We start from the raw sequence: 27,500 nt of genomic DNA, 5'->3' as shown, positions 1-27,500 counted from the left end.
ACACACACACGCAGAGAGAGATAGAGGGAGAGAGAAAAGAGGGAAAGAGATAGAGAGAGAGAGGGAGAGGGAGGGAGAGAGAGAGAGAGAGAGAGAGAGAGAGAAAACAATCAATATTCTAAAATCAGACAATGTCTAATAACAGATAAGATTTTATATACAATACTTCATTAAATTTACTACCCTTACTGCTGTGGGTATAAAATAAATTTTGTATCTGTTAGTTCTAGTTGATACCTCCGAGCGTCTACCATATGGTAACAACTTAAATAAATGATGTAGGGGTGGGATGCTTGGGTAAGTATAGAATTTGCTTTTTCTGAAGATTCTTTTATGGTAGAGTTCAGATGCTTTAAAAATTACATCCAACGATTTTCCCAGCGATATTTATTATATGTAGGATTTTATTCTTCTCTTTCATCCCACAGTTACCATACCACATATCAATACCAAAGGAAATTACATATCTTATTAGCGAGATATACATTGTGATCAATGTTTTTTTCGTTAATTTCAAATGATTTAAATTTACATTCTTTTAATACACGGCCACAACTTACATCTGGGCCTCGGGCCTTTCTTGTGTCGAAGTTATTAAAAACACTTTTCACCTCCTCTTCATGAATGATAGGTTGCTTATGATGGTGTTGGTTACAGCTAAATGACTGTCTTCCGATATCGATGTTAATATCGGTATTATTATTGATGTCTAAACGTCTGTAGAAATTGTTCGGTCCTTCTATGCTTATTGCACCTTGTGTAATCTTTTTGTTTCCCGATGTGATATCGATTCCTCCAATCTCTCGAATCATTGACCAAGCTGTCATTGGATTACCTGCTTTAAGTTTTTCTTCCATTTTATTTTTGTATACCATCTTTATTTCTTTTAATAATGTCTGTAGTCTTTTATTATGGTCATCACATTTAAAGGCACGTTTCGAATACTGCTCTTAACTTCTTCGTCACCGAGGGCTTAATTTTTGGGTATATTTTGATTTCCTGCATTTATATACCCAATTCGATACCTAAATTGATATATCCATTTATAGTGTATGTCCATTCATTTTTGTCTTCTTTGTTTGTGACTAGTTCTTCCCATGTCGTACAATAAAAACAGAACCGCGGTTTCTCAATGGCGTCTGTTGACCAGATCATATTGAATTTTACGGTAGGTTTTTGTTGTTTCAAACGTGCCACGTACGTTGGTATTAATTGAACTATGTTGTGGTCAGATGTTTCAATGGCTTGTTCTGAACTTATTTAAAAACGTTATTAATGTTACAATATCACGGGTCCAATGTTTTGTCTTTTCGTGTTTCACCTTTAACGTATTGTTTGAAGCCTGGTGTTGAGGATTGACACTGATGACTAAGCCTAAGCCTAAGTCTTGAGTTATATGGCTTAGTCATACCCCAGAGACAAAGTTAAATTTCATGATCGTCGTATAATTGCAATCATGTTGATTAACGTAACATATCTCTCGCTCTTATATCTTGATTGGAGTTAAACTATCTTTTACTTCAGGTATTGTGTAATTAAGTTACTCATACTGTAGACTGCTTGTTGTCTGTATCATTTCTGTAGCACATCATAGAATTTAAAAGGGTTTGTGATCTTTTTAAATTAAATGATGATATGTTGTTTAAAAATGTTTTAAAACTTTGGTTGACCGCCAGTTGTATTACCTAATATTTCAATATGACCAGTAATTTAGTCTAAGTCATTTGTTTAATGATTTATTGGGGATATTATTGATAAATCTGTCTGTACTTTTATAACAAAGACATCCTAAATTGAGCCTTTTGCCATGCTATGTTATGTTATGATATGTTATGTTAAATTGTATATTTGAGAGAACATTTTGTATATCGTAACTGGCAACGCAAAGCAACTCGCAAAATATTTTTATTTCTTTTTTCCCTTTAGATTTACATGTGACGGGAAAGAAGAAATAATTGGAGCAATTTCTAGTCACAACAGAAACTGCAAATTGAAATGCAAGGCGTTTGGGAGAGAAATCTCTTCAATCTATTTGACTGTACCCGAGTCTGTCAAGAGAAACATTCAGCCCACTTCAATTGTTCTACCACGCAAAGCTATCGCTGAAGTCGATCTTGGTGCAGCTACCATTGAAATTGAGGGACGATATAAATGTACAGTTGTGAATCGTAGGGGCAAAAGCAAGACTCAGGAATTGAAGGTTTATACCTCTGGTCTTATCGCTATCGAGTCATTTAAAATAAAAAGCATAGACAAAACTCTTGGCATTGTGTGCAAAGTAAAAGGTTCGAATGAAAATCTCGACATAAGCATTTCAGTAAGTGAGGAAGGTGGTGCAAACAAAGTGCGCTTGGACAATGTTGAAGATCTTTACTTAGAGAAGAATATCACGTACAATGAGGAAGAAAAGACAACTGTGCTGTCAATGCTGATTCTCTGGAAACACGCAAAAGTCCCACGAAAAATCATCACCTGCTCTGCCCGTGGGGAGAGGGGTAAATCAGAAGAGCATCGGAAACTTTCTATTTATATCCAAAACAGTTACGGAATTTATCCCCAAATTGATCGGCGCGGTTTTGAAGAAACTTTCCATCAAAACTCCACAAGGACATTTTCATGCAGAGCAGTTGGGGAAATTCCGATGAAAATGAAATTTTCCTTTGAATACCATGGAAATTCGCTTGCAGATTACGTTGATGTCATGGCAACATCTCAAGTTGATGGAAACACCATGACAATTTTTTACAACATTCCAGAGCATTATCTGAGTCGTAGATTTCGCGTCTATTGTTTTGCAAGAAATCGCCATGCAAAAGATGCAAAATATTTCTTTTTCGACTAGCTTTGACATTTCATCATAAACTCAGATAATTGTATTATTTTTCTAGAAACTATTTCCAATATGATATAATATAAAAAAGAATTGAAACAAGGGTGTCCAAAGTTATTTTTGTAAGTGAGACCATCTGCAATATAAATTGATACATCTTTGTTTCTTTGACATCTAAATTAAACATTTTACTCGTCTTTATTGAAAAACATGTGTAGATTCTAACATAAGATTTGGATCGTAACCAGCTTCAACTCATAGTCTGACAGTTTCACAAAATGCAAGACACAATACACGAAGAAAGTCAATTTGCCCTAATCAATTAAGATCATGGGCCAAATATACGTTATATTACATTTTTGTGTCAGAAACAAAACCACTAAAATCTTTATTCGACTAGATTTAATAAGATATTCGATTACTGGCGTAATTTTCAAAATTGCATGTTGATTGAATATCCCGAGACTCATTCTATAGGATCAACGTAAAACAAGGCATCCGTGTCAATGGCTTGCCAGGCACAGCAACAAGAAATCACATGACATTTGGATGGAAGCATCAATTTCTTACAAACTAAGTTGTTTGGATCACACCTTTGTTAAGGTGCCTTTCTAATATAAAATATACGAATAAACTGACGGCACGTAGGCTTGGACCCGGGAATTTCGGATCAGGATTTTTAAATTTTGGCATTTTTTTGGTGTTTTCTTATATCCACTTCTCTGATGCTGGTGTTGGAATGACATCGCATATTTCTTTTGGTAATTGTTATCGATGGAGTTTTGGTTTCATTTCACCTTATCCATAGTATACAATGACAGCCTCTCTCTTCTCTTTTACCGATGGAACGAGTTGATTTTACCCTGTTGTCTTCCAGTGATATTGAGTTGGCCCAAGAGTTCATAAATTGACATTTCACTACAAATCCTCGTATCCTGACCGCAACTGAGAATGTATTCAATATAATATCAATGTAGATTTTAAATAAAACTGCATCATATTCCAAACCAACAGCCTTGAGTACTGATACAATGTTTATTTTTAACAATTTGACCAGAAAACTCGACATTCAAATATCAATTAATTTAAACAACCCTCATCTTGCCAAAAGATCTGAAACCTGGAACTCCGCGAAGCCACAACTTGTACAAGGTTTGAAAGTTTTTTCCAAGATGAGTCAATTAAATCAATTGATATTTGAAGGAAGAGTTTTCTGGCCAAATTTTTAATACGTGTCTTTCCAGATTTCGACAATTAACTGGTTAATAACTATGATCTTTTTGTCTGACCCTGTCTGCTACAGTCCACATATTTATAAGGCCATGCATTTTGTCCTCATAAAACTGAGTTGACTGAATTTTAAACCAATTTTTCATTTAAGTCTTTGCTTTTTTATTTTCTTCAAAGCGATGTTCCCTCGTTGCCTCATTCAGTGGATCTCAAAGATTGAAGTCTGAATGTGTCACTTCTTGTAAATACGAGGGTGAGACAGCGTTGTCCACCGATTATCTCCCTTTTCCTAACACGTATGTGTGGAAGGACATTTTCATGAAAAAAAAACAATACTCGTTCCATCTAAATATCCGGTTGAACTCGACAAATTTTTGCTTTCAATAGCATGAATGTCTATTTGTACCTGCTATCTCATCAAGAGAAGTTCTATCAGATCTGATCAATGCTTCTGTCTTTATTTGATTCGCTGATTCAGTTTACACTGCCTGGACGGCGAATGTCACAGCAAAGGTTGTTCACAATTATTTTATTACATTTTATTTTATTAAGAACTGAATTCATCTCACTCTAGTTATATTTCGGTAGGCTTAGATAAACTTTACCTTCTAATATTAGATCGTCTTTCCTTTTATAGCCTTCCCTCGAATTAATTTCTAATTAGTGAATACTTTTCGTTCTACATTCTGTCACGTAGCCACTTAATATAAAAGCTGATAGGTCTAACATTCTACACTCACTTCTCTCTACAATCAATGCATGACGGCCAGCCGCTCTATACCTCATACATTAATATATTTGGAGATTTTTTTCTTTTGGTACTTTGTGGATATTTTATCTCCACCATCAAGACGCCGGAGCTTTTACCTTTGACTGTGTAATCCTCAACGCATTAAGGATCAAACCTGAGCCTGCTGTCGAAGAAATATCTAAATAACCCCGTCCCAACTGCCTGGAAGTGGAACCCTACGAGCCTGAGCCCGTTATCGGAGGAATATATAATCCACGCCTTTCAACTGCCTGGAAACGTAACCTTACGAACCTGACATTATATCATCATAAGTTACGTAATATATTCACATTTCTATTTGTAACTGCCACAATCACTATTTATCTCATTTAATTAAATTTCATCTTTCTTTTTATTTCATCTTTAAAAAATCGTTAATTTTTTTTCATTTAAAGTAATTAGTAAATTCTGGGGCCTCATTCTACATATCTTTATGCATAGTCGAGTAGCTCTTTACTCACTTGAGACCATGACAGCGACCATCACAAGATTTGTCAGATATAGACATGGTTGAAGGGGTTTCAGGTTAGGTGTTGGATTGCATCTTAATTTCTTCTAAATGACGAACAAAATGCCTGAGTTTTTCTAGGCGTTTAAAATGTTATTAGAGGTTACTTCTTCAAAACAAGAAATTCATTATCTTACTGTCGCTGATGGACATTCGTAGGAGCAGCCATTTTGAACTGCCATAACTTCTTTAAAATTGGACAAAATTGATATTTGTAACTTTTGGTTTAAATATGCAAGTTTAATTGAGCCAAATATGACGTTATACAAAAAAGATATGAACTGAGTAGGAGAAATGTCCCATTACTTTTCGACTCACCCTCGTAGATACTGCAGTCTTTATCTTAGATCTATTTTTTTAATCTCTATTGTCTTCTGGCACTTTTCTACTCACTTTATCTCTTGTTGTTACAAACATAAGTGCCTGCGCCACTCACTTTTCTGAATTAAAAATTCACCCCATATACCGGAGCATACTCAATGTCTCAATCGTTTCTATGTTATATGTTTGTGTTGAGAATATTGGCTATTAAGCTTAATTGCTGGTCAAGTAACTTCGCGATGGTTGTGTGGCGAGCGAACCGGCGGTCTCCAGAAGTGGGTGAGAGAGAGCTCTAGAAATGACCTGAGTTTGATACGAATATTTTTTGTATTCGTGGATAGCTCACACGGTAGAGCCACGCTCTCACCTCCAGGCGGAGTTGTCGTACCAATAAGGTCGCAGGTTCAAACCCCACCACCGCCGCGAAAATTTTTTTTATTCTCTATTGTCTTCTGGCACTTTTCTACTCACTTCATCTCTTAGATCTTTTGGTGTTTTTAGAAGGCTTCTGGATATTTTTACTACTAAACTTGTGGTGGTCTCTGTGCTTTTTAGTCACCTTGGCTGTTACAATAGCTTGTTCCATGGTTGTGATAATAATGTCATTAATCGACTCCAAAAATACAAAATAAAGCAGCTCCATTGGTAACGTTATATAAAAACCGCGAGCATATTACCCCAATTTTGGAGGAACTACACTTGTTACCTGTAAAGTTTAGAATGAATATAAAATACTTACCCACGTTTTCAATTGCTTAAACAAGTCTCCGATTGTTTACCTTCAAGAACTTATCCAACTTGATGAACCCAGTTGGAATTTAAGCTCTGTTAAACCCAAATCTCCTAGGCGAACCCAAAATTCTTTAGTTTTTTTATACGAAATCTGTTGATCACCATGCCCCGCGATTGTAGAACTCCATCAGTATTGAAACAAAAAATTGTGAAAATTCACTTACTTTTAGAAAGTGGTTAAAGACTGAAATTTTCTATAGAGCATAAATGTTGCTTCACTGTGTTAGTGATTTGATAGCTTTTTCTATTTATTTATCACCGTCTTGTTGGTTTAATAATACGAGTATTTGTTAATGCTGTATCACTGCCTTGTTGATTTTATGATAGTTGTTAACGTTGTATTACCGCGCTGTTGATTTGATAACACTTGTTAATGTTATAACACTGCGTTGTTGATTTGATAACACTTGTTAATGTTATAACACTGCGTTATTGATTTGATAACACTTGTTAATGTTATAACACTGCGTCGTTGGTTTGATAACACTTGTTATGTTATAACATTGCGTCGTTGGTTTGATAACACTTGTTAATGTTATAACACTGCGTTATTGATTTGATAACACTTGTTAATGTTATAACACTGCGTCGTTGGTTTGATAACACTTATTAATGTTATAACACTGCGTTATTGATTTGATAACACTTGTTTATGTTTTAACACTGCGTTGTTGATTTGATAACACTTGTTAATGTTATAACACTGCGTCGTTGGTTTGATAACACTTGTTACTGTTATAACACTGCGTTGTTGGTTTGATTACATTCGTGTTTGGTGAATCACTGAGTTGATATTTGAACTGTAACTGACAACGGATAAAGTAAGGATTCATAATTCATAAACAACCATACAATATCAGTTATCTGCTACAATCGACGTTTAAGAAGTAATATATCACAGTTATTAGAATCTTAAATTACAAAATAATATCTATAATCCTTGGTCCTTGTTGTGAGGAACATGTGTTTTCTTGAAAGGCTGGTTATCCTAGCAATGATATTTTGTTTGTACAGTCCAGTTTCTTGTTTATTTGTCTCACGTCTACATCATCAGTTACACCATTTATTCTCTCAAATGTTTGAAGCTGTTTACATATTATGTTGGTATGAACCAGAGATACACATTTGATTCTATTTTTAGCAAAATAAATGACACGCCATTTTTTAAACTGGTGTGCTGTTTGACAAAAAAGAAAACGCAAGTAATTTTTTCGAGAAGTAACAGTTCTTTTTTCTAGCCGAATACAAGCAGATATGATTATAATACATGTTCCAATGATAAAAATTACTAATGTTTAATTGAAAAGAGCCAATTAAATTCCTACCATTTATCAAAATGTCCCTGCATTTATGATCACCTCTGGCCTCATTGACAAACTGTATCCTATTCCTTTTTGAGAGCTGCAGCAGCTTCTGATGGTATCAAACTAAAATTCCATGGCAATCTATCCAGGCAGTGAAATCAAAAATGACGGAGCAACATGAATACCCTAACATCTTCCAACAAGACAACGCACGGCCCATGTGGCAACGATCTGTTGTAACTCTTAGAGGGAGAAACTTTTGAGTCAAGTATCCTGGTCTTTCTTTGATTGAGCACCTGTGGGATCAGGTTGGTGGTCGCGTTATAGACAGAAATGTCATCAGGTTTAAGCCTGTAATTAAAATGCGTAATGTTAAATAATAATAATTGCATTTATTGAAGTTTCAAGGGCGATAACTCATAAAAGCGAAGCAATACCCTGCAGTCCTGACTTGGCGGGCAATTCTCACGTATAATATTGGACTTAAATCGAGAAAGGTGCGCGTTAAGAGTCTTTTTATTTAAACAAATAATTTCATTGAATCTCGATCAGTAACTCAGTTCTAAAATATTTTTATAAGTTGGGAACATATATTCTCAACAATATTTAAATGTTTATTTTGTTATAACATAACACAACAAAATGGACTAAGAAACAATGACAAACAGATGCAACAAAATGAAAAAAAAAAACATACAACGACTATCAAAAACAAAGTAAAAACCAAAGCAAAACAAAAGACAAATAATGAAGCCAGAGATACCAAGTCTTTTCGCAGCACCAAAACGTGTATTTAGCTGATTGTAAATTTGTTGAAATTCTTCAATTTGGTTCGAAACAACTTTTCATTCTGCAATTTACGAGAATTGCAAACTTAACATCTGGATTGAAGATGGACATTAGTTTTGATGATTCTCAGATACTCTCTTTGGATTTTGGTGTTGGCATTTCAATAGAAGACCGTTTGAGTCGAAAATGAGTAATGATACCTGCTATTAAATTAAAATAGAGTTTAGATACACGAGTATTTGCGGTAAATGAGAAGAAGATATAGACTCCCTGTAAACCTGCCAGGGGGCTGGCGATAAGAGAGACAATCGGATTGTTGACCTGGATGGCAGCTGCTGTGACGAGACATGAGATGCCTGTGATAGACGATAGTTTTACATATGTCACAATGCCTTGTTTATTCTTGTTTTCTTTTCTCAATCGATGAACTCCTCTGATTTCCCTCAGTGTCGCGACAAATAAAATGCAATTAAATAACATTGTCAACAAAAGAGGAAATAATAAACCCATTATCAGAGTAAGAATGGATGTATTCGTGTCCAGAAAACACGTATGTTTGTCGTAGGCCATAGAATTGCCGTGTGTAATCACCATAGTTATAATAATCATGCTGGTTACCGCAAACAAGGGAAATCCAAAAGAGTAAAAACAATTCCACATGAAATGTTTCAGTTTGGATCCAGTGATTTTCCCGCGAAACACCCGATACATATGTATGCAGCATGTGTTCATCCAAGTAAAAGATGCAACCCAGCTGTAGTGTAGAATCACTCCGTGTACAACACAGTGTATTTTATTCAGAAAACCCCCTCTGCCAAAAACCATTGTGACGAGAAGTGACAACTGTGCTGTAAGAAGACAAAAGCACAAGCACAGTGTGTTTAGTCCAGGAACAGTGCGTAAGGACGGAAACAGCAAATAAGTCACAATGGACGCCGAGAGAAATCCGCTTGACAGAAGAATGCACACAATATCTAAGTAATAATTTATGAGTAAAATTGTTTCATCAGCAAACAATTGCATTTTTATGAGTTCCTCAATGAGGTCATTATAAAATTGTGAACATATTTGAATCTTACCATCTTTTAAGAACATTTTGTTTGATTTCCAAACCAGGTCAAACTCTCGATTATTTAATCGTAGGGATATTTGCAATGTCCCATTTCCTATCACTGATAATCTTGGAAATTCAGTGGTAATATACGGACATGTTAATGTAGGTGATACGTCTAGAATTTTATCATCGGTTGGAAAATTAATTCTATCAGTTTGCATCCATTTCTTAAAATAATTACAGTCTATTGATTTTGACTTTGAACGATAGAAATCACATGTCTCTTTACCAAGACAGATTGTACTTAGTGATATATTGTATTCGTCATCGTTCTCATCTGTGATTGATATTATCCAAGGGGTCCTCAAAAACAAATCGGTAATCTTTTTCTCAAAATTATCTCTTGACAACGTATCGGGTGCCCGGATGTATCCGTTAAACTCAATTTCCTGATCGTTTTGTAAAGAGTCTTCGTGTGAAAGACACGTTGACACATGAATGTAGTAATTTAAAGCATCAAATTGTATAAAACTTAAAAACAACTCGTGACTATAATGAGAAAATCTCTCAAGTGAAGATTTTTTAACTTCGGTCTCCGGACAAAGTATAATATTAAAGTGGTAAAATAATCCTCTGATTTCATCAATGGCCGTTTCACATGACAGGTATTCGTTCTTGGACACTTTACCGACTGGGCATGATAAAGACAGGCAATCAACCTGGAAAGAAAATTCAATAAAAATAAACAACAAAATAAGAAGAGAAGTAAAAAGCAAAACAAAAAACAAACAAAGAAACACAGCTAAAAATAAAGCAACAACAAAAAATCAAATACACAACACTAAAAAAAAAACAAGAACACTTAAACGATCTATCTTGTTTTGGCCTCAAAAACAACTTGAGAAGTCTTGAAGACGTCAGGATATTAAAGTGATTTTTGAGTGCTACATTCTTGCTGCATTTGTAATCAGGTCTTAAGATCGATCCCCAGCAGCTTTTTTAGGGTGTTTTGTTTTTCTTGTATTCTTTTCTCTGTTTCATAAACAGTATTTCAAATCTTTATGGATTTTTGTCGAAATGCGACTCATATTTAACTACTTAGTCGATATCAAAACACAGAACCAATAAGGACATACTGGAAGAGGTGAAAGACTCATCATTCCTTTACTTTGCAGATATGTGTATATGTGTGAATGTGTATTTGTGGCTGAATATGTGTGTGTATGTGTGTGTGTGTGTATAAATATGTTTGTGTGTATGTGTGTTTGCATACGAGTTTTTTAAAATGAAAGCAACAAAATCAAGAAAGTAAACTTACAGCATTGACAGTGAGTTGATCTCTTTCACACATTTTCATTTCCGTATTTTTAAATGTCTCTCCAGTTGGGTTGAACAGCAGTTTAAAGCCAGGGATTTCATCGTTAAAAGCACATCCACTGTTGTTTATCAACTCGTTACCGTTACACAAATAGCAAAATATATTTTTTGAGCCACCTATTCGTAAAGCAGGAAGTGCTGGAAGATTTTGACAAAGATCTTGAAGCATTTGATTCGAATCGACTGGGCAGGAATCGAAGTCAGACTTATCTTTAACGTTTTGATACGAACACTTCAGAACGTTTCTGCTTTCACCGAATCCGAGAGTACATTGCTTGTCTTCCATGACAGATTTGTAGAATTGTAGTCGATTTGTCATGTGGAAATAATCATCATAGACGTTACAGTTGACCACAAAGGGCATGGGTTGGACACTCGTGATTTCAATAAGGTAATCAATTTTAGCCTCATGAGAATAAGAGGAGCTTAATGTTTTTTGGTATGGATCTATGCCATTACACATTACACAAAATATATTCCTGAATGCCAGGCCAGTTTTTATATCATTCAGGAATGTTACAGAAGCTATTGAATCAAGCCCAGGGTTTTCACATTGATGACGTATGTCATTATCTTTCCAAGAATCGGGACATTTTGACACTGACAATAACCCCAATTTGTAGCCATCAACGACTGCTAATTCACACGTTACTCTAGTGAAGATATCATCTACTCGTATTTCGTTGATAATTTCCTGAGTTGTATTGTTTTGAATTGAATAGAAAGATGAGCAACACGTCCCCCTCAGTATGCAATCCTTGTTACATTCACAAGGAGAACATTCCGGGCTTTTACACTTCGCGTCAGTCTCCGTAAACACCAAGGCCCCATGGATACACGAGAAGCCACAGTAATGAGAGTAGATATCTGGCCAGTTGAATGAGATCATCGTCAAGTTTACATCGTAGGATTGCCAGAGAAAAGGATCAATTTGGCAGGTTGCCATTTGGATAAGCAGACAGAATATAATGTTCATGGTTGGTGTCTATCTATTTTATTCCAAAGAATGTTAATACCATTTCAATGAACGTTCATCATGTGCTCCAAAGAGCCCCCATCCAACAGCAAAACTTAACATGCAGAACAAGATATGAAGCCTGAAAGACGATATTTATATTATTTCCTCTAAACTAAAACAGAAATTCATTTTATACACGAGTATGGTTAGCAAATGCAAAAACTGAGCCTCTTCCAAGCATTAGACATTAAGTCCCCAGAGTAGCACTCTAACCAATGTCCTGCGGGTCCAGGTCCAAGTGTGATACCACTTGACCACAGACCCCATAACAAATACATGAATGTAGCATGACATAATAGATCCATTTCAACGAATTGTAATACTCGAGTCTATCTAGCAAACCTTCTACATCTTCGATGTTTTACTCACACCCCTACTCTTTCTACCTCCTTTCTTCCCCTTCTTTCTACTGCAGCCATTTATATAAACGAATTAAAAACAAAACTATCAACAAACAAAGAACAAACAACAAAACATACAACAATAACAAACAAAAAATGTAAAATAAAAGGGACTAAAATTCGATTCAGTCAATAAAAATAATAATAATAATAATAATAATAATAATAATAATAATAATAATAATAATAATAATAATAATAATAATAATAATAATAATAATAATAATAATAAGACTCGTGCATGGTTCTAACAAATAGATTATAATGATTTTATTTACTATTCGCATGTTAGAAACACCTGGGGGAAAACACCACGGGAGTAAGTTTAAGATATTTGTTGAAAGATTTAATTTGGCTATAAGGAAAAATTATCTAATTTAAAGGACTGTGACAATGTTTAAAGTTTGAGAAAAGAATTTAATTCACTTAATAATTTTAAGAATGCCATTGAAATATATCTTACCAACATTATAGTATTGTATTTTGACGAATAATGTTACATGACATTGGATATTATTGTCTTTTGTATAACAATTATTTGAAACTCTCGAATATACAAGTCGGACATGCCAAGTGAATGTAAAGATAGTAAATTCTACTACGAATATTGAATATGACACTTATTTCTGTAGCAGAAATTTAATTCTCAATGCCATCAATTAGTTGACACTGTATAATAATTACATAAATGATAAAATGTATCTATACATAAAACTTACAAAGATCATTTTAAGGTTTTTAGAACCTTAATAGCTCTAAAACGATACGATGATAATAATAATAATAATAATAATAATAATAATAATAATAATAATAATAATAATAATAATAATAATAATAATAATAATAATAATAATAATAATAATAATAATAATAATAATAATAATAATAATAATGATGATGATGATAATAATAATAATAATAATAATAATAATAATAATAATAATAATAATAATAATAATAATAATAATAATAATAATAATAATGATAATGATGATGATGATGATGATGATGATGATGATGATGATGATGATGATGGATGATGATGATGATGATGATGATGATGATGATGATGATGATGATGATGATGATGATGATGATGATGATGATGATAATAATAATAATAATAATAATAATAATAATAATAATAATAATAATAATAATAATAATAACTACAATAATGATCATATAATGGTAATGACAATTACGATGAATTCGGTAATGATGATGATGATGATGATGATGATGATGATGATGATGTAGTTGTAGTAGTAGTAGTAGTAGTAGTAGTAGTAGTAGTAGTAGTAGTAGTAAGTAGTAGTAGTAGTAGTAATAGTAGTAGTAGTAGTAGTAGTAGTAGTAGTAGTAGTAGTAGTAGTAGTAGTAGTAGTAGTAGTAGTAGTAGTAGTAGTAGTAGTAGTAGTAGTAGTAGTAGTAGTAGTAGTAGTAGTAGTAGTAGCGCATGGCTACACCTCCAAATTTCATTTCGTTAACCCAGTTTCCAATGTCTTCCTCCGCCCTAAGAACCGTTTCGTAGCCACCTTCAAGTTTAGTTACTGGGCAATGGAGGACGATGTGATCGCTGGTCTCTGGAGCTGCCTGACATTTCCGGCAGGCATCGCTGTTCCCGAATTTCAATCTGCACATATTTGATTTAGTTATGCCGTGTCCTGTTTAGAGGCGATTTTAGGAAACCATTATTTCCTGGCATTGTGGAATACAGGCATTCTTTTGGTGGGATCTTTCATGATGTTTCCTCCTTTTGGTATTTCCCTGTTCCCTATTTCCCTCCAGTTCTCTTCCACGCTGAAGTCTACCATTTTTGTTGTTTTTTTTTTTTTTGGAAAAATTGTTTTGATTTGAGCCTTGTTGTTGTAGGTGCTCCCTTTTTGATTATTTTAATAGGGATGTTATCCGAGGCTTCATAAATTCTTGCAAGCATCCTTGATTAGCGTCTTGTCGTCTAAGACTTGCCGGTGCAATGCCGCTCAGTGTTGGGAGCCACTGAGTTGGAGTTGACTTGAGACATCCCGTTAGTATTCGCATTGATTCTCTTACTCGGATGTCAATGCGATTTACATGTGGTTCCTTAACCAAACAGGGGCACAGTATTCTCCAACACTGTAGCACAGTGCCAAAGCAGACGTTCTCAGTACCCTTGGTGAGGCTCCCCATTTTGCACCTGCGAGTTTTCTCACTAGGCTGTTTCTTTTTGCGATTTTATTTGCAGTTATTTGGTGGTGTTAATTTTTATGTACCACTTATCGAAGTATTGTTTCAGGCGAGTGGTGTCTTTGTTTAGAACTTCAATCTCTTTCCGATTTTTCGAGTGATAGGCTAACCCCCAGTCGTCAGCATATCCAATTTTGAATGTTTCGCAATTTGTCATGTGGGTGATATAAATATTGAAGAAAGTTGGTGCTAATACTGATCCCTGTGGTACCTCGTTTTTAATTGTTCGTGTTTTGCTTTTGTTTCCTCTTAATATGAAATGAAAGTGTCGTGTGCCAGTCATGGTAAACATCAGTTTAAGCGTCATTCTACAAGGATTCATTTTTGAAACTTTTACACCAGTTCGCCTTTCCAGTGTCTTAAGCTGCATATAAGTCTATTAGGACTCTACCAGATAATGATGTGATGATGATGATGATGATGATGATGATGATGATGATGATGATGATGATGATGATGATGATGATGATGATGATGATTGTCGCGATCTGTAGAAATGGCAAGTAAGAAGAGAAATAGAAGTAAAGAATTTTTTCCCAGATACAGAAGTCGCTGGTGCCTCTCTGTATTCTATTATAGATAAAGCTTAAGATCCGGGCAACCCGACAGATAGTAACAAAGTTTTAATTTAAAAAGATAGATAGCAGTGGTAATAGCAGTGGCATAGAACGAGATAAGAAGGTTCAAGAGAAGAGATAAGTAATTAATCTCATGGTTGAAACAAAAATACTTTGAAATAAATCAATAGAATATCCTCACACAATAACAGGTTAACACATAATGTATTCATCCCATAGGGGGAATTTGTCTCTAGGGTCTATTCCAAGGGAAGCCTGGAATAACACAGGCGTTAGCCGCAGTGAAGCGCCGCAAATTGAGCTAGGGTGAGGTGACTTGCACAAGGCCACACAGAGCAGCGGCGGGTGATAGAAGTCGGTACCTTTCGGGTAAGAAGCAAAGACCGTACCGCCCGACAGTGATAGTGTTATTATTGACCTCCTACCTACCCTGTTAAGATATATATATATATATATATATATATATATATATATATATATATATATATATATATATATATATATAAACACAATAAAAAAGAAATATCGATGGGGGAGATATAGAAAGAAAGAAATAAAGAGAGAGAGAGAGAGAGAGAGAGATATGAGAGAGAGAGAGAGAGTGAGAGAGGAAGAAAGAGAGTGAGAATGAGAGAAAGAGAGGAACAGAGAGAAAGTATTTGTAATTTGGCCAATTTTTACCGAATTAGTTTTCCTTTTAATTTTTATTCATATATCACTTATCACTCTTCCTTTATATATATATATATATATATATATATATATATATATTGTGTGTGTGTGTGTGTGTGTGTATATATATATATATACAATATATATGTATATATATATATATATATATATATATATATATATATATATATATATATATATATATATATATATATAAAGTGTAATTATAATCAACTTATACAATATTGTTTCGAGCTTTCGCTCTCATCGGGAAGAGAAAGTCACTTGTTCAAATTCTCCAACACTGGAGTTGAAGACTTGTAGATTCTGCCAAAGAATAATTGTGATAGAAAAGACACGAACATGTCTAACATTGAACAAATTATGAGTAGCGTCACCTAGACTTCAAAACAACACGAAAGCTGATATGATGAAAGATCAAAGAAGATATAATTACAGATAAATTATCGTTCAGTCTTCCACCTTTGGTATTTTCAAAGTAAGGAAGAATACTTTCAATTAATTGATTTCCAAGGAATAGAATTGTCTCAGGTGTCCTGTTGAGTCTGAGAGAACAAAATCCAATACATTTTAACATCGTGTTTGGCAATGACAAGTATCGTGACGTTTTGGAATAATACATAATTAAATATCCAATATTCCAGTGACTGTTTTAGTAGGATAGGCCACTTAAATCGATAATTCTACCCTGACTGTTTTCGAGATGGGATGTGTGTGTATTGAAATTTCAAGAGAGAGAGAGAGAGAGAGAGAGAGAGAGAGAGAGAGAGAGAGAGAGTGTGTGAGAGAGAGAGAGATCTAAACACGTAGTTTTATGGCCTTGTTATTTTCTTTTAGTATTGCTTTTTCTTTTTGTATTTTATTATTTTTGTTTGTTTGTTTCTTTGTTGTTGTTTGTTGATGGTTTCTTTTTGGATCATTTTTTACACAACACAATTTTAAGGCGAGATCGTTAGAATGGAGTCCATACAATCTGCCTTCAAGCACGATGATTGGTCAAAATTATTGTGTATTAATTTATGTGTGTGTGAGTTGTGTGTGTGTGTGTTGTGTGTGTGTGTGTTGAAGTGGAAGAGAGAAAGACAGAGAGAATGATGGAGAATGAGAAGGAGAGAGGAAGAGTGATAGAAAGATAGAAAGAGATGGAGCGAAAATGAAATAAAGAAAGACCGTGAGAGAGAGAGAGAGAGAGAGAGAGAGAGAGAGAGAGAGAGAGAGGAGAGTGAGACAAACAAAGATGAGAGAGAGGGAGGGGAGAGAGAAAAAAAAAAGAAAGAAAGAAAGGAAGAGAGAGAGAGAGAGAGAGAGAGAGAGAGAGAGAGAGAGAGAGAGAGAGTTAATAGTAAGCAAGTGTGTGTGGGTTTGTGGGAGCAAGTAGCAAACGTTCACGTCGTGCTCCTGTAATCCTTCTCTGAAGGAGACTGATTGCTACACTACGCGACCAGAGAGAATAAATTGGGCGGTAAAAGGATAGCCCCTCGGCCCAGACAATGGAAAACTTCAATGTTGTAAGTTTCAACACAGAAGGAATCTCCCATACCAAATGCAAGATACTGACAGAGCTAAAAGCAGATATAATTTGCTTACAGGAAACCCACAAAGACTCAAAACCACCTTGCATACCTGGCATGCAACTAGTAATACACCACGAACACCCAAAATATGGAAGTGCCATGTACACTCGAGAAAAATCTACCATACTGAAAAGCGATGATCACTCAGAAAATGACATTGAGATTCTCAGAGTAGAAACAACACTGATTACCATCATATCTGTGTACAAACCTCCATTAACCCCATTCAAGTGGCCCCAAATGAATCTATCCGATAGAAAACCAACTCTGATCATTGGAGATTTTAACAGCCATAACACTATATGGGGATATGAGCAAAATAACCTTGACGGAGATGCTGTTGAGGAATGGGCGGCCGGCAATGACCTCACAATCCTCCATAACCCCAAAGACAAGAAAACCTTTATGAGTGCCCGGTGGAAGAAAGGTTACAATCCGGACCTGGCATTCATATCCTCTCAACACTTCTCAAACTTTGAAAGGACTGTAGGTGAGCCTATACCAAAATCTCAACACAGGCCTATTACCATCAGCATCAAACCAGCTGTTAAAGCCCTCGAATCAAATGCGATACCACGATTCAATTTTAGAAAAGCAAATTGGGAAAACTTTACTAAAGATTTAGACAATAAGATCACCAATATAAAAAGTGACCCACAGAGATACGACGACTTTAGAACACTCATATGGAAAGTTGCAAAGAAAAACATCCCCAGAGGATGCCGAAAAAGTTATATTCCATGTCTCCAAGATGAAAGCAAGAAACTATATGAAAGATACATTGAATCATACAAGGTGGATACTTTCAGTGAAGAAACCCTAGAACTGGGTGAAGAACTCACATCAATGATAGCCGATGAAAGATTGGAAAGATGGAAGGAATTAATAACCTCCACCAATATGACCCTAAACAGCAAAAAGGCCTGGACTACAATTTCAAAACTGAATAATGACAAAAATACCCAGACAAGAGTGGCTGCAGTAACACCTGACCAAGTAGCACATCAGCTTCTACTGAATGGGAAATCAGCCAAGAAAGCACGAGGCCAACTAAAAGCCCTGAAACGTGAAATGGACAAAGCCCTCAAGGATAGTGAAGATCATCTTGACTCTTTTACCCTGGAGGAGCTACTAGAGGCATTGTCCCATCTGAAGGCAGGAAAAGCATCTGGACTGGATGGAATCACAACTGAGATGATTCAACACTTTGGCCCGAGAACCCTATCCTGGCTATTGGACCTCTTCAATGTATGCGCAAGGACAAACAGGCTGCCAAGTGCATGGAGGAAAGCAAGAGTAGTCGCCCTACTGAAACCGGGGAAAGATCCAAAATCCAAGAAAAGCTATCGCCCGATTTCCCTCCTGTGCATCGCATACAAGCTATTTGAGCGAATGGTTATGTCCCGCATGTCACCCAGTCTAGACGAACAACTGTCTCCAGACCAGGCTGGATTCCGACCAGGACGGTCAACATGTGGTCAACTTCTTAACCTTACACAATTCATAGAAGATGGGTTTGAGACAAAACGGGTCACTGGCACAGTCTTCGTCGACCTCACTGCAGCCTATGACACAGTGAATCACAAGATCCTACTCCTCAAAGTGGCTAAAATGATAAAGAATAAGAAAATTGTAAATATTATCCAGTCACTTCTCGAAAACAGGCGCTTCTTTGTTGAAATGGATGGCCGGAAGAGCAGGTGGCGCACCCAGAAGAATGGTCTTCCCCAAGGATCAGTGCTAGCTCCAACACTTTTCAACATATATACAAATGATCAGCCTGAGTTCCCAAATATCCGCCGATTCATATATGCTGATGACCTATGCCTCGCAACACAGGATGTGTCCTTCCAACCAATCGAGAGCAGACTGACAAATGCCCTAGACACCCTTACAAAGTACTACACTAAAAACTCGCTGAACGCCAACCCAGGGAAAACACAAGTGTGTGCATTTCACCTCAACAACCACCAAGCCCACAAAAAACTTAACATCAAGTGGAATGGCCAGACATTAGAGTACAACTACCACCCAGTGTACCTCGGAGTGACGCTTGATCGGACTCTGTCCTTCAGAGAACACGTGAGGAAGACCAAGGCAAAAGTGTCCACGCGTAATGCCCTCCTTGGAAAGCTGGCAAACATGAACTGGGGAACTGACCCTAAAACTCTAAGGACCACAGCATTGGCCCTCAGCTACTCAACTGCGGAGTACTGCTCAGCTGTATGGGCCCGATCATGCCATGCCTCCAAGCTAGACCCCGAGCTCAACAACGCCTGCCGGATCATAACGGGCCAGCTGAGAGCAACACCATTACCACTGGTCTACCGTGCAGCAGGAATAGCCCCACCACACATCCGGAGGGAAGCTCATGCCCAAATACAAAAATACAAACAGGAAATGGACCAGAGACACCCCCTTCATGACCACAATTGCCCCAAAAGCAGGCTCAAATCAAGAAAAAGCTTCCTCACAGTAGAGAGCCTTCACCCAGACCACTCAGCATTCTTCCGCCTGGACAAATGGGTAGAATGGGACAAGACAGCAAACGATGCCCTCCAGCCCCCAACAGAAAAGCTCCCAGCAGGCACAGACCTCAAGAGAAAAGAATGGGTGGCGCTGAACAGAGCTAGAGCAAAGGTGGGAAACACCGCCACCAACCTCTTTAAATGGAAAATCTCACCGGGCACTGAATGCCCATGCGGTCACCCCAGACAGACCATGGACCACATCCTGTCCGAATGCTCGCTGGGACCTCACTGCACCAATGCTGACCTGAGGGAATGCAACCAGACTGCCCGGGACTGGCTGACTCACTGGCGCGACAAGATATGATGATGATGTGGGTTTGTTGTTGTTTTTGTTTTGTTTTTTTTTTTACAACAAAAACTATCGATCTATTATTCCGGCTGACACATTTTACTTTCGATTACATTTAGGGGACAGCGTGGCTCAGCGGTACGGTCTTTCCTTCGTACCCGAAAGGTACCGAGTAAGATCACCCGCCGCTGCCCTGTGTGTCCTTGAGCAAGTCACCTCGCCTTAGCTCAATTTGCGGCGCTGCACTGCGGCTAACGCCTGGGTTATTCCAGTCTTCCCTTGGAATAGACCCTGGAATCGAATTTCCCCAATGGGAAGGATAAGGGGTATTTTAATATGTTTTTTAAAAAATTTCTATTGCATGCCTCCGTTTGTCATAATTTGTCTTGTGTAATGTATTATGGTTGCTGTTGTTGGTAGTTTTGTCATTTATGTTTGTGTGTGGTGTTTTTTGTCAAAAAATATCTATGTGCTTTATAGTGGGGCTTAAATCAAATACGGCGATGTTTGTACTTATTCTTTTTTTAAATAGCGGGTTTAAAAGTTCTGGGGTTGTTTTGTTGTTGTTGTTGTTGTTGTTGTTGTTGTTGATGATGATGATGATTTATTAGTAATTAGTATCTTTTTCTCATAAATAATTAATTTATGGATATACACAATTAGAGGACGGATAGGCATTAAATGACTAAATGGAGGGATAGATAGACCACATGAGAGACAGATAGAAAGGTATATAATAAACAGATAGATGGGTGGGGAGTAAAGCAGTGAGACAGACAGATACACAAAAGAATCGATAGACAGTTGGTAGATAGATAGACCGAGTGGAAGATGGATGTAAATGGATGAATGTTTGGGAGATCAAATGAATATTGACAAATTAATTGTCCTGGTTCAGAATGAGTTATTCAATACTTTGTACTAGTACCTAGCATTTATTCATTCTGGCACCACCTGCTCACTTGGAATATAATTACAATACGATACACTACTGTAAATTACGCTTCCGATAACCGGCGTATGAGTGAAGAAAATTATCATAGTAATTATTTGCCACTGAAATTGATTTATAGACACAGGAAAATTTAGGCCATAATAATCGTATTCAAATAAGATAATTATATGAAGTAGTGATTATATAAAAATAACAGTGTTATCTAGTACATGACTGCTACTTGTTTAATGAAAATAAATAGCTTCAGGATTATAAGGACGGATAAGGACATTTTTAAAATCGAATCCAAAAGATATAATAGTAATGATGATATCGATATGACAATCTGTGCATGACTGTTAGTTGTCATAGGTATGTCCGTGTGTTGCTTTGTAAAAATCAATTGGTTTATAATTATATGGATAAAAATCCAATACCAACGAGATAATTTTATACCGTAGAAACAATATCTTGTATAATACGACAGTCATTTGACATGTCTTGTCCGTGTCTTAATATCTCATTGTTCTCACAGTTGTATGTACATTTATATATATATATATATATATATATATATATATATATGTGTGTGTGTGTGTGTGTGTGTATTGCTCGCATGTAAATTCAAGATTATTTCCTTGCTTATTTTTATTGATATTTACACTCCATACAACATGATCTATTACCACTATTACTGCCAAACTATTATCCTTCAGGGAAATAACACACCACCATTCGGTTGTTCATTTTATTTCAGCGGTAAAACAGACTTTAAAAGGGTTGGGGGGGGGGGGCATGCATCATCATCATCATCATTGCCTTTTCACACTGGGTCAGGGTATAGGCCACAGACAAACAGTTTCCATCCTTCTCTATCCCGAGCTAACTTTTTTATCTCATTCCAGGTCTTACCACTTCTCTGCATATCAGCTTCTTTAATTCTTCTCCATGTTCCTCGTGGCCTTCCCCTTGATCTTCTGCCCTGAGGGTTCCAGTCCAATACTTTCTTTGTTATAGTTGAGTCATTCTTTCTAAGCGTGTGTCCAATCCACCTCCATCGTCTTCTTCCTATTTCCTCTCCCACTGGTTTCTGCTGTGTTCTATTCCATACTTCTTCATTTTTTTTATTCTATCCATCCATTTTATTCTGAGTAGCTTACGCATGCACCTGTTTACGAAAATCTGTACCCTCCTTATACATGCCTGTGATGCGTTCCAAGTTTCACATCCATACAGTAGGACAGACTTCACGTTTGAGTTGAAAAGTCTTAGCTATAGTCGAAGGGAGATATCTTTAGTTCGCCAAACTCTGTTCAAAGATGTGAATGCAGCCTGTGCCGTTCCTATTCGTGCTTTCACCTCTGCTTCCGTACCTCCATCCTTGTCAATTATACTTCCGAGATAGCAGAAAGTGTCTATATCTTCGAGTTCCTGATCTTTTACTTTGATCTGCTCCCTTTGACGAGTACCTTTCCTCAAGATCTTTGACTTTGCAGGGTGAATTCTTAGACCAATTGATTCCGAGAGGCTGTTTATAATTGTGGTTTTTGCTTGCATCTGGTCCTGGGTGTGGGACAAAAGAGCCAGATCATCTGCAAAATCCAGATCATCCAACTGTGTCCAGGGGGTCAACTGTATCCCATTTCTTCTTCCTTTGGAGGTTTCCTTCATTAGCCAATCAATGGCAATGATGAAATGAACAGGAATGGTGAGAGCAAGCATCCCTGCTTGACACAAGTCTTAATTTCAAAGCTGTCAGTAAGTATTAAATAATATTTTATCTCTCCCTTATACTACCATTTAATATTGAAAGGACAGTAAATACATCGATAATTTGAAATGCCTAACTAACTACTCCAAAACTATATACAATTTCAAAAAAGCAATCGACATGACTTAAAATATGAATCTGATGAATAGGCTTTGATTGATTTCTTTTTTATTGCTTTTTATGTAAATGATGAGCATAGTTATGATATCAGAGCTAGAAAATTTTTGACGTAATCACTTCTTCTTCTTCTTTTTTCACAGAGTATTTAAAGGCATTTGACCTAGGCAACCCTAATTATGCTATGTTATATATATATATATATATATATATATATATATATATATATATATATATATATATATATCCTTTCTTTAAAAAATATAGCATTGTGGAGAACATTGTGCTTATTTGAGTCAATAAAAAAAATGATACGGTGCCCAACTCTACTGAAAGATTTGAAAATTAGAAATGTATTTTTTACAGATAGATAAACAGATAACTTGATTTCCTTTTATAATCTAAAGTCAGTTTGAATGTTCGTTGAGTCACACAGATATCATAAAATACGTACCGACGACACTAAACAGTCCCAAAATCAATCAATTTCGTCACTGTAAAAAGTTGTCAGTTTGCGTCATCTATTTATGACATCAAGTATTATTATTACTTCCGTTGTGTTGTTGATTTAGCGGTGATCAGTGTTGTTATATAGATAGTATGCAGATGACGTCACTCAGGCCTTTGTTATTGTTTTTGCCATCCGCGTTTGTGAGTTGTTCTCACTAAACTGTATTAACAAAACTATAAAAGTTCATGGTTACACAGAGTTTGTGTGTTGGTCCGTTATACTTCCGGATGGCAATGTTGTGAACTCCTTGGCCAAACGCATTCTATCTATAGTAGTATGTTCTAATTGCGTGTATGTTTATGTGCGTGTGCGTGTGTACGTCTGTGTGTTGTGTGTGGTGTATACATGTGTGTGTGTGTGTTGGCATTTTTCAGCAAATCGTGGCATTCATGGTGATATTATTCACTTGATCACATGCAGGTATTTCAGTCGCCATTTTGATTCTTTTTTTACTATTATTAGGATTAGCTCGAGATCGAAGGATTTTTTTTTCTATTAGGGTTAGTCATAAATCTTAGTAAAGGTGCTAGGATGTTTGTTTTTCCATAAGTTAAGTAAAGGGGAGACATTCCGAAAGCTCCTACATCCCTAGTATTCTTTAAATTTGTATTTTCACCGTTGATCTTTTGTCAGGCGTTTATTTATTCAATTTGTCATCATTTTTTTCTATTAGGGTTAGCTCGATATCGGAGTATATTTTTTTTTCTATTAGGGTTAGTCATAAGTCTTAGTAAAGGTGCGAGGATGTTTGTTTTTCCATAAGTAAAGTAAAGGGGAGACATTCCGAAAGCTCCTACATCCCCAGTATAATGTATTCACTTAATGTAAATGTAGAAGCTCGAAGAAATAAATAATCGTGTGAAATTGAATGTAAGCTTCAATTTAATTACAAAAACAGATCAAATGAACGTTTCGGGTTTCCCCTTTATCAACAAAACAGGATGAATGAAACACCAAAGATGAATGAGATAATGTGGTAGTGGCGTAGTTAAGATGAATAAACAAAACATTGGTTGGCGGGAAATTAGTATGCTCCTTTGTAAGGAAGCACGAATTAAAACAGAATGCTAGATATTTCTTAAAAGGTGTGCAATTTTGTAGAATTTTGTTGGAAGATAAATACAATGGAATTGAAAATCCTTTCTTAAATATAGTCTAGCCTTGTGGAGAACATTGTGCCATTTGAGTCAATAAAAAAACTTATACGGCGCACAACTCTACTGAAAGATTTGAAAATTAGAAATGTATTTTTTACAGATAGATAAACAGATAATTTGATTTCCTTTTATAATTTAAAGTCAGTGGAGGTGCATAAAAACGGTGCCAAACGCCACCAAACACGATCACCAGAGTACTGTACTATAAGGTAAGTTCTCGATCCCAGGATCATCTTTCAACTCTGCTCACGTCTGCTACTTCAGGTTTATTTTCGCAGTTGATTTTATTACCACAACCTGTTTTCATACACGGACAACTATATGTTGCTGTGTCACGGGTCAGAGGCTATAGCGGCTTACACTTCATGTTGGGCCACACATAAAAATCAACAGAGGATGTACCAACTTACACAGACAACGTTGTTAACCAATCTGCCCTCATTAAATAATGGTGGATATAAAATCGAATGGAAATAGTTCATTCCCCGCGAAAATGCGGGCTTTATACTAGTATATATATATATATATATATATATATATATATATATATATATATATATATATATAAAACACATTTAAACAAATTAGCAGATAATTGTGAATAAATGAATACAAATCCCATCAGCTCTTTTAAAACTCTATACATATAAAGGAGATTATTTATATATTGTGAAGTCTGATGATTATTTATATCTTATAACATCCAATGCTACTCTAGTGTTTCAAATAGACGCCCACCTCCCCATACCCCCAACCCCCTTCTATTAGATTTTAGATCACGAAATGTGCCATTGAAGAGTCACCAAAATGAAAAATAAAACTAAAAAAAGAGAGAAAAAAACGGCACAGAAATCCTATAGAATAAAACAGCATTGTACGTATGTCGCTGTAAGAATCGTCACTAAAACAAAAAATGCCCAAAGTGCACATCCACCCCCCGCCCCCTTCGACAGATTGGTCAAATTACACACGTTCTTTGGTCAAATTGCGCCCCCCCCCCCTCCAACTTCCTTGTATTGAAGTTAGTCCAAAGTGCGCCCCCTTTCTATTAATATACCCCTTGCCCCTTCTATTTGGTACACTAGAGTAAAGTTATCATACATACTAGTACTAGTATGATTGCCTAGAGAATTATAAGATAAAACTATCCATAACACTTGTATGTAGTTAGAAGCTATTTTTCTAGCTTTGATGCGATATATATTCTAACTCAGAGACTCCGATTGTGTGAATTAAGTGCGAAATTCAATTTTTATCATAAGATTCAGCCCTAGATGATATGGTTGCACGCTCTAGAAAACGTGATAAATTCTTGATGGCTTTGAAGGACTAATCTACTCAGCAAATGTTGAAAAGGAAAGAAATAAGAAAAAAAAATGTCTTTGTAAATCAAATTGAAGCATCTATTCCAGTTTATCATCATTACATATTCTTTACAGGCATTACCAAAGATGCAGCTCGTGTCAGGAATGATAAAAACTGTTTTTCCTATCATTATGACAATTATTTTGAATGTGTCAGTTTCGTCTGCTTGGGAAGAGACAATGATAATGGAGAATTGGCCAAGTTTTCACTCTTATTTTTGTGGCAGGAAATGTGTAAATGGCACTCTTGTTACTCAAAAAACGTTCTGTGGTTATCCATATTGCTTTCCTTGTGTGTGTGACGAAGATTGTACTCTCAGAGGAACGTGTTGCCCTTTTGATGATTGGATAAAGGAGGAAACGTTTATGAATCTCTCAAGTAATAACACATATGATGACATGCACGACTTATTTGACAGAACATTCTGCACTTCCGTAAATAATTACTTCTCACAGAATTTGTATTTGGCTGTGAGAAGCTGTTCTAAAACTTGGCAAGATGCCAAAGTGAGGAGCGCCTGTGAACATGTAAAAAGGGAAGATAAACTAGAATATAAAATCCCGTACATAGATACGAGGACAGGTCTAGTTTTTGCAAATATTTTCTGTGTTCAATGCAATAATATTATTGGATTTGATACAAGTGTCAAAAGTATAAGTCCGAGTTTCCATCTCACTGTAAGTAATGATTTGAAACCACTCGTGCTCGGCGTCAAATGTTTGGATAGTCCAATGAATGAATTTTATCACCTTACAGATAGATTCGACGTCCTGAATCTCTTAGTAGTTCCAGTTGATTCACATATTCATTTTCAGTGCATTGTTGATGTTATTAACGTATATGGGGGTGAGTGTCTTAAAAATCAGAACCACAATCCAGCATTAAACACGTACTATAACTCGTGTCCACACCTTACTGGTGCCGTAACGGAGAATCTTTGTCACAAAATACCAGACTATCCAGCTCTACGAGTATCAATGGCAAAAAACATATTTTGTTTCTTGTGTAATTCTTTTTTCAACATTCTTCCCCCTAGTAGATGCGCTCTCACAGAAGATTTCACCAACTATGAAATAGTTTACACATTTCAAAATCTTTCACTCCATTCCAAGAAAGAGAAAAAGGAAAACTGTTGGACTCATCAAGGGATAAACCTGCAGGTAAAAACCAGTGGAATGAATGTTGTGTCACAACAAAATAGGGTTTTTTTTTAATTTGTCCATATGGCAAAGCATATTTCTATTTTACATACTTGTTGAGGATTCGCAATAATTGAGGAGAAATAAAGCCACTAAAAAAATCCACACATTATTTTAGTATTTTATTGTAGAATT

The 27,500-nt window shown here is 36.0% G+C and overlaps 3 protein-coding genes across 8 annotated transcripts in view; 2 read left to right on the top strand and 1 right to left on the bottom strand.

Moving 5' to 3' along the window:
- Nucleotides 1-3,841, top strand: part of LOC144979649 (uncharacterized) — a 9,958-nt gene extending 6,117 nt beyond the window's left edge. Inside the window, exon 3 of the mRNA XM_078926478.1 lies at nucleotides 1,927-3,841. Coding sequence (XP_078782604.1) covers nucleotides 1,927-2,842 — 916 coding nt within the window. The 3' untranslated portion in view covers nucleotides 2,843-3,841. The remainder of the gene's footprint in view (nucleotides 1-1,926) is intronic.
- Nucleotides 3,842-8,273: 4,432 nt separating this feature from the next.
- LOC144979648 (uncharacterized) lies at nucleotides 8,274-20,813 on the bottom strand. 2 transcript variants are annotated; one of them, XM_078926476.1, is made up of 3 exons: nucleotides 20,677-20,813; nucleotides 10,937-12,092; nucleotides 8,274-10,337 (listed from the first exon to the last, which is right to left on the bottom strand). In XM_078926476.1, the coding sequence occupies exons 2-3, from the start codon at nucleotides 11,969-11,971 to the stop codon at nucleotides 8,691-8,693; spliced, it is 2,682 nt and encodes an 893-aa protein (XP_078782602.1). In that variant the 5' UTR covers nucleotides 11,972-12,092; nucleotides 20,677-20,813; the 3' UTR covers nucleotides 8,274-8,690. The 2 variants fall into 2 exon arrangements, with proteins under 2 accessions (XP_078782602.1, XP_078782603.1); XM_078926477.1 differs by lacking the exon at nucleotides 20,677-20,813 and adding an exon at nucleotides 16,138-16,259.
- Nucleotides 20,814-21,495: 682 nt separating this feature from the next.
- On the top strand, nucleotides 21,496-27,428 carry LOC144979299 (uncharacterized). 5 transcript variants are annotated; one of them, XM_078925929.1, is made up of 4 exons: nucleotides 21,727-21,782; nucleotides 22,742-23,003; nucleotides 24,943-25,010; nucleotides 26,241-27,428. In XM_078925929.1, the coding sequence occupies exons 2-4, from the start codon at nucleotides 22,941-22,943 to the stop codon at nucleotides 26,272-26,274; spliced, it is 165 nt and encodes a 54-aa protein (XP_078782055.1). In that variant the 5' UTR covers nucleotides 21,727-21,782; nucleotides 22,742-22,940; the 3' UTR covers nucleotides 26,275-27,428. The 5 variants fall into 5 exon arrangements, with proteins under 5 accessions (XP_078782054.1, XP_078782052.1, XP_078782053.1 ...); XM_078925926.1 differs by lacking the exons at nucleotides 21,727-21,782; nucleotides 24,943-25,010 and adding an exon at nucleotides 21,497-21,617; XM_078925927.1 differs by lacking the exon at nucleotides 24,943-25,010 and having other exon boundaries at nucleotides 21,704-21,782; nucleotides 22,906-23,003.
- Nucleotides 27,429-27,500: the final 72 nt, after the last annotated feature.

This window comes from Berghia stephanieae, chromosome 9 (genome assembly GCF_034508935.2).
Source record: "Berghia stephanieae isolate SIO BIC M18660-M18661 chromosome 9, UCSD_Bste_1.3, whole genome shotgun sequence".
Taxonomy (NCBI): domain Eukaryota; kingdom Metazoa; phylum Mollusca; class Gastropoda; order Nudibranchia; family Aeolidiidae; genus Berghia; species Berghia stephanieae.
The sequence above is the reverse complement of the archived record's forward strand: the minus strand, read 5'-3'. Positions and strand labels throughout refer to the sequence as shown.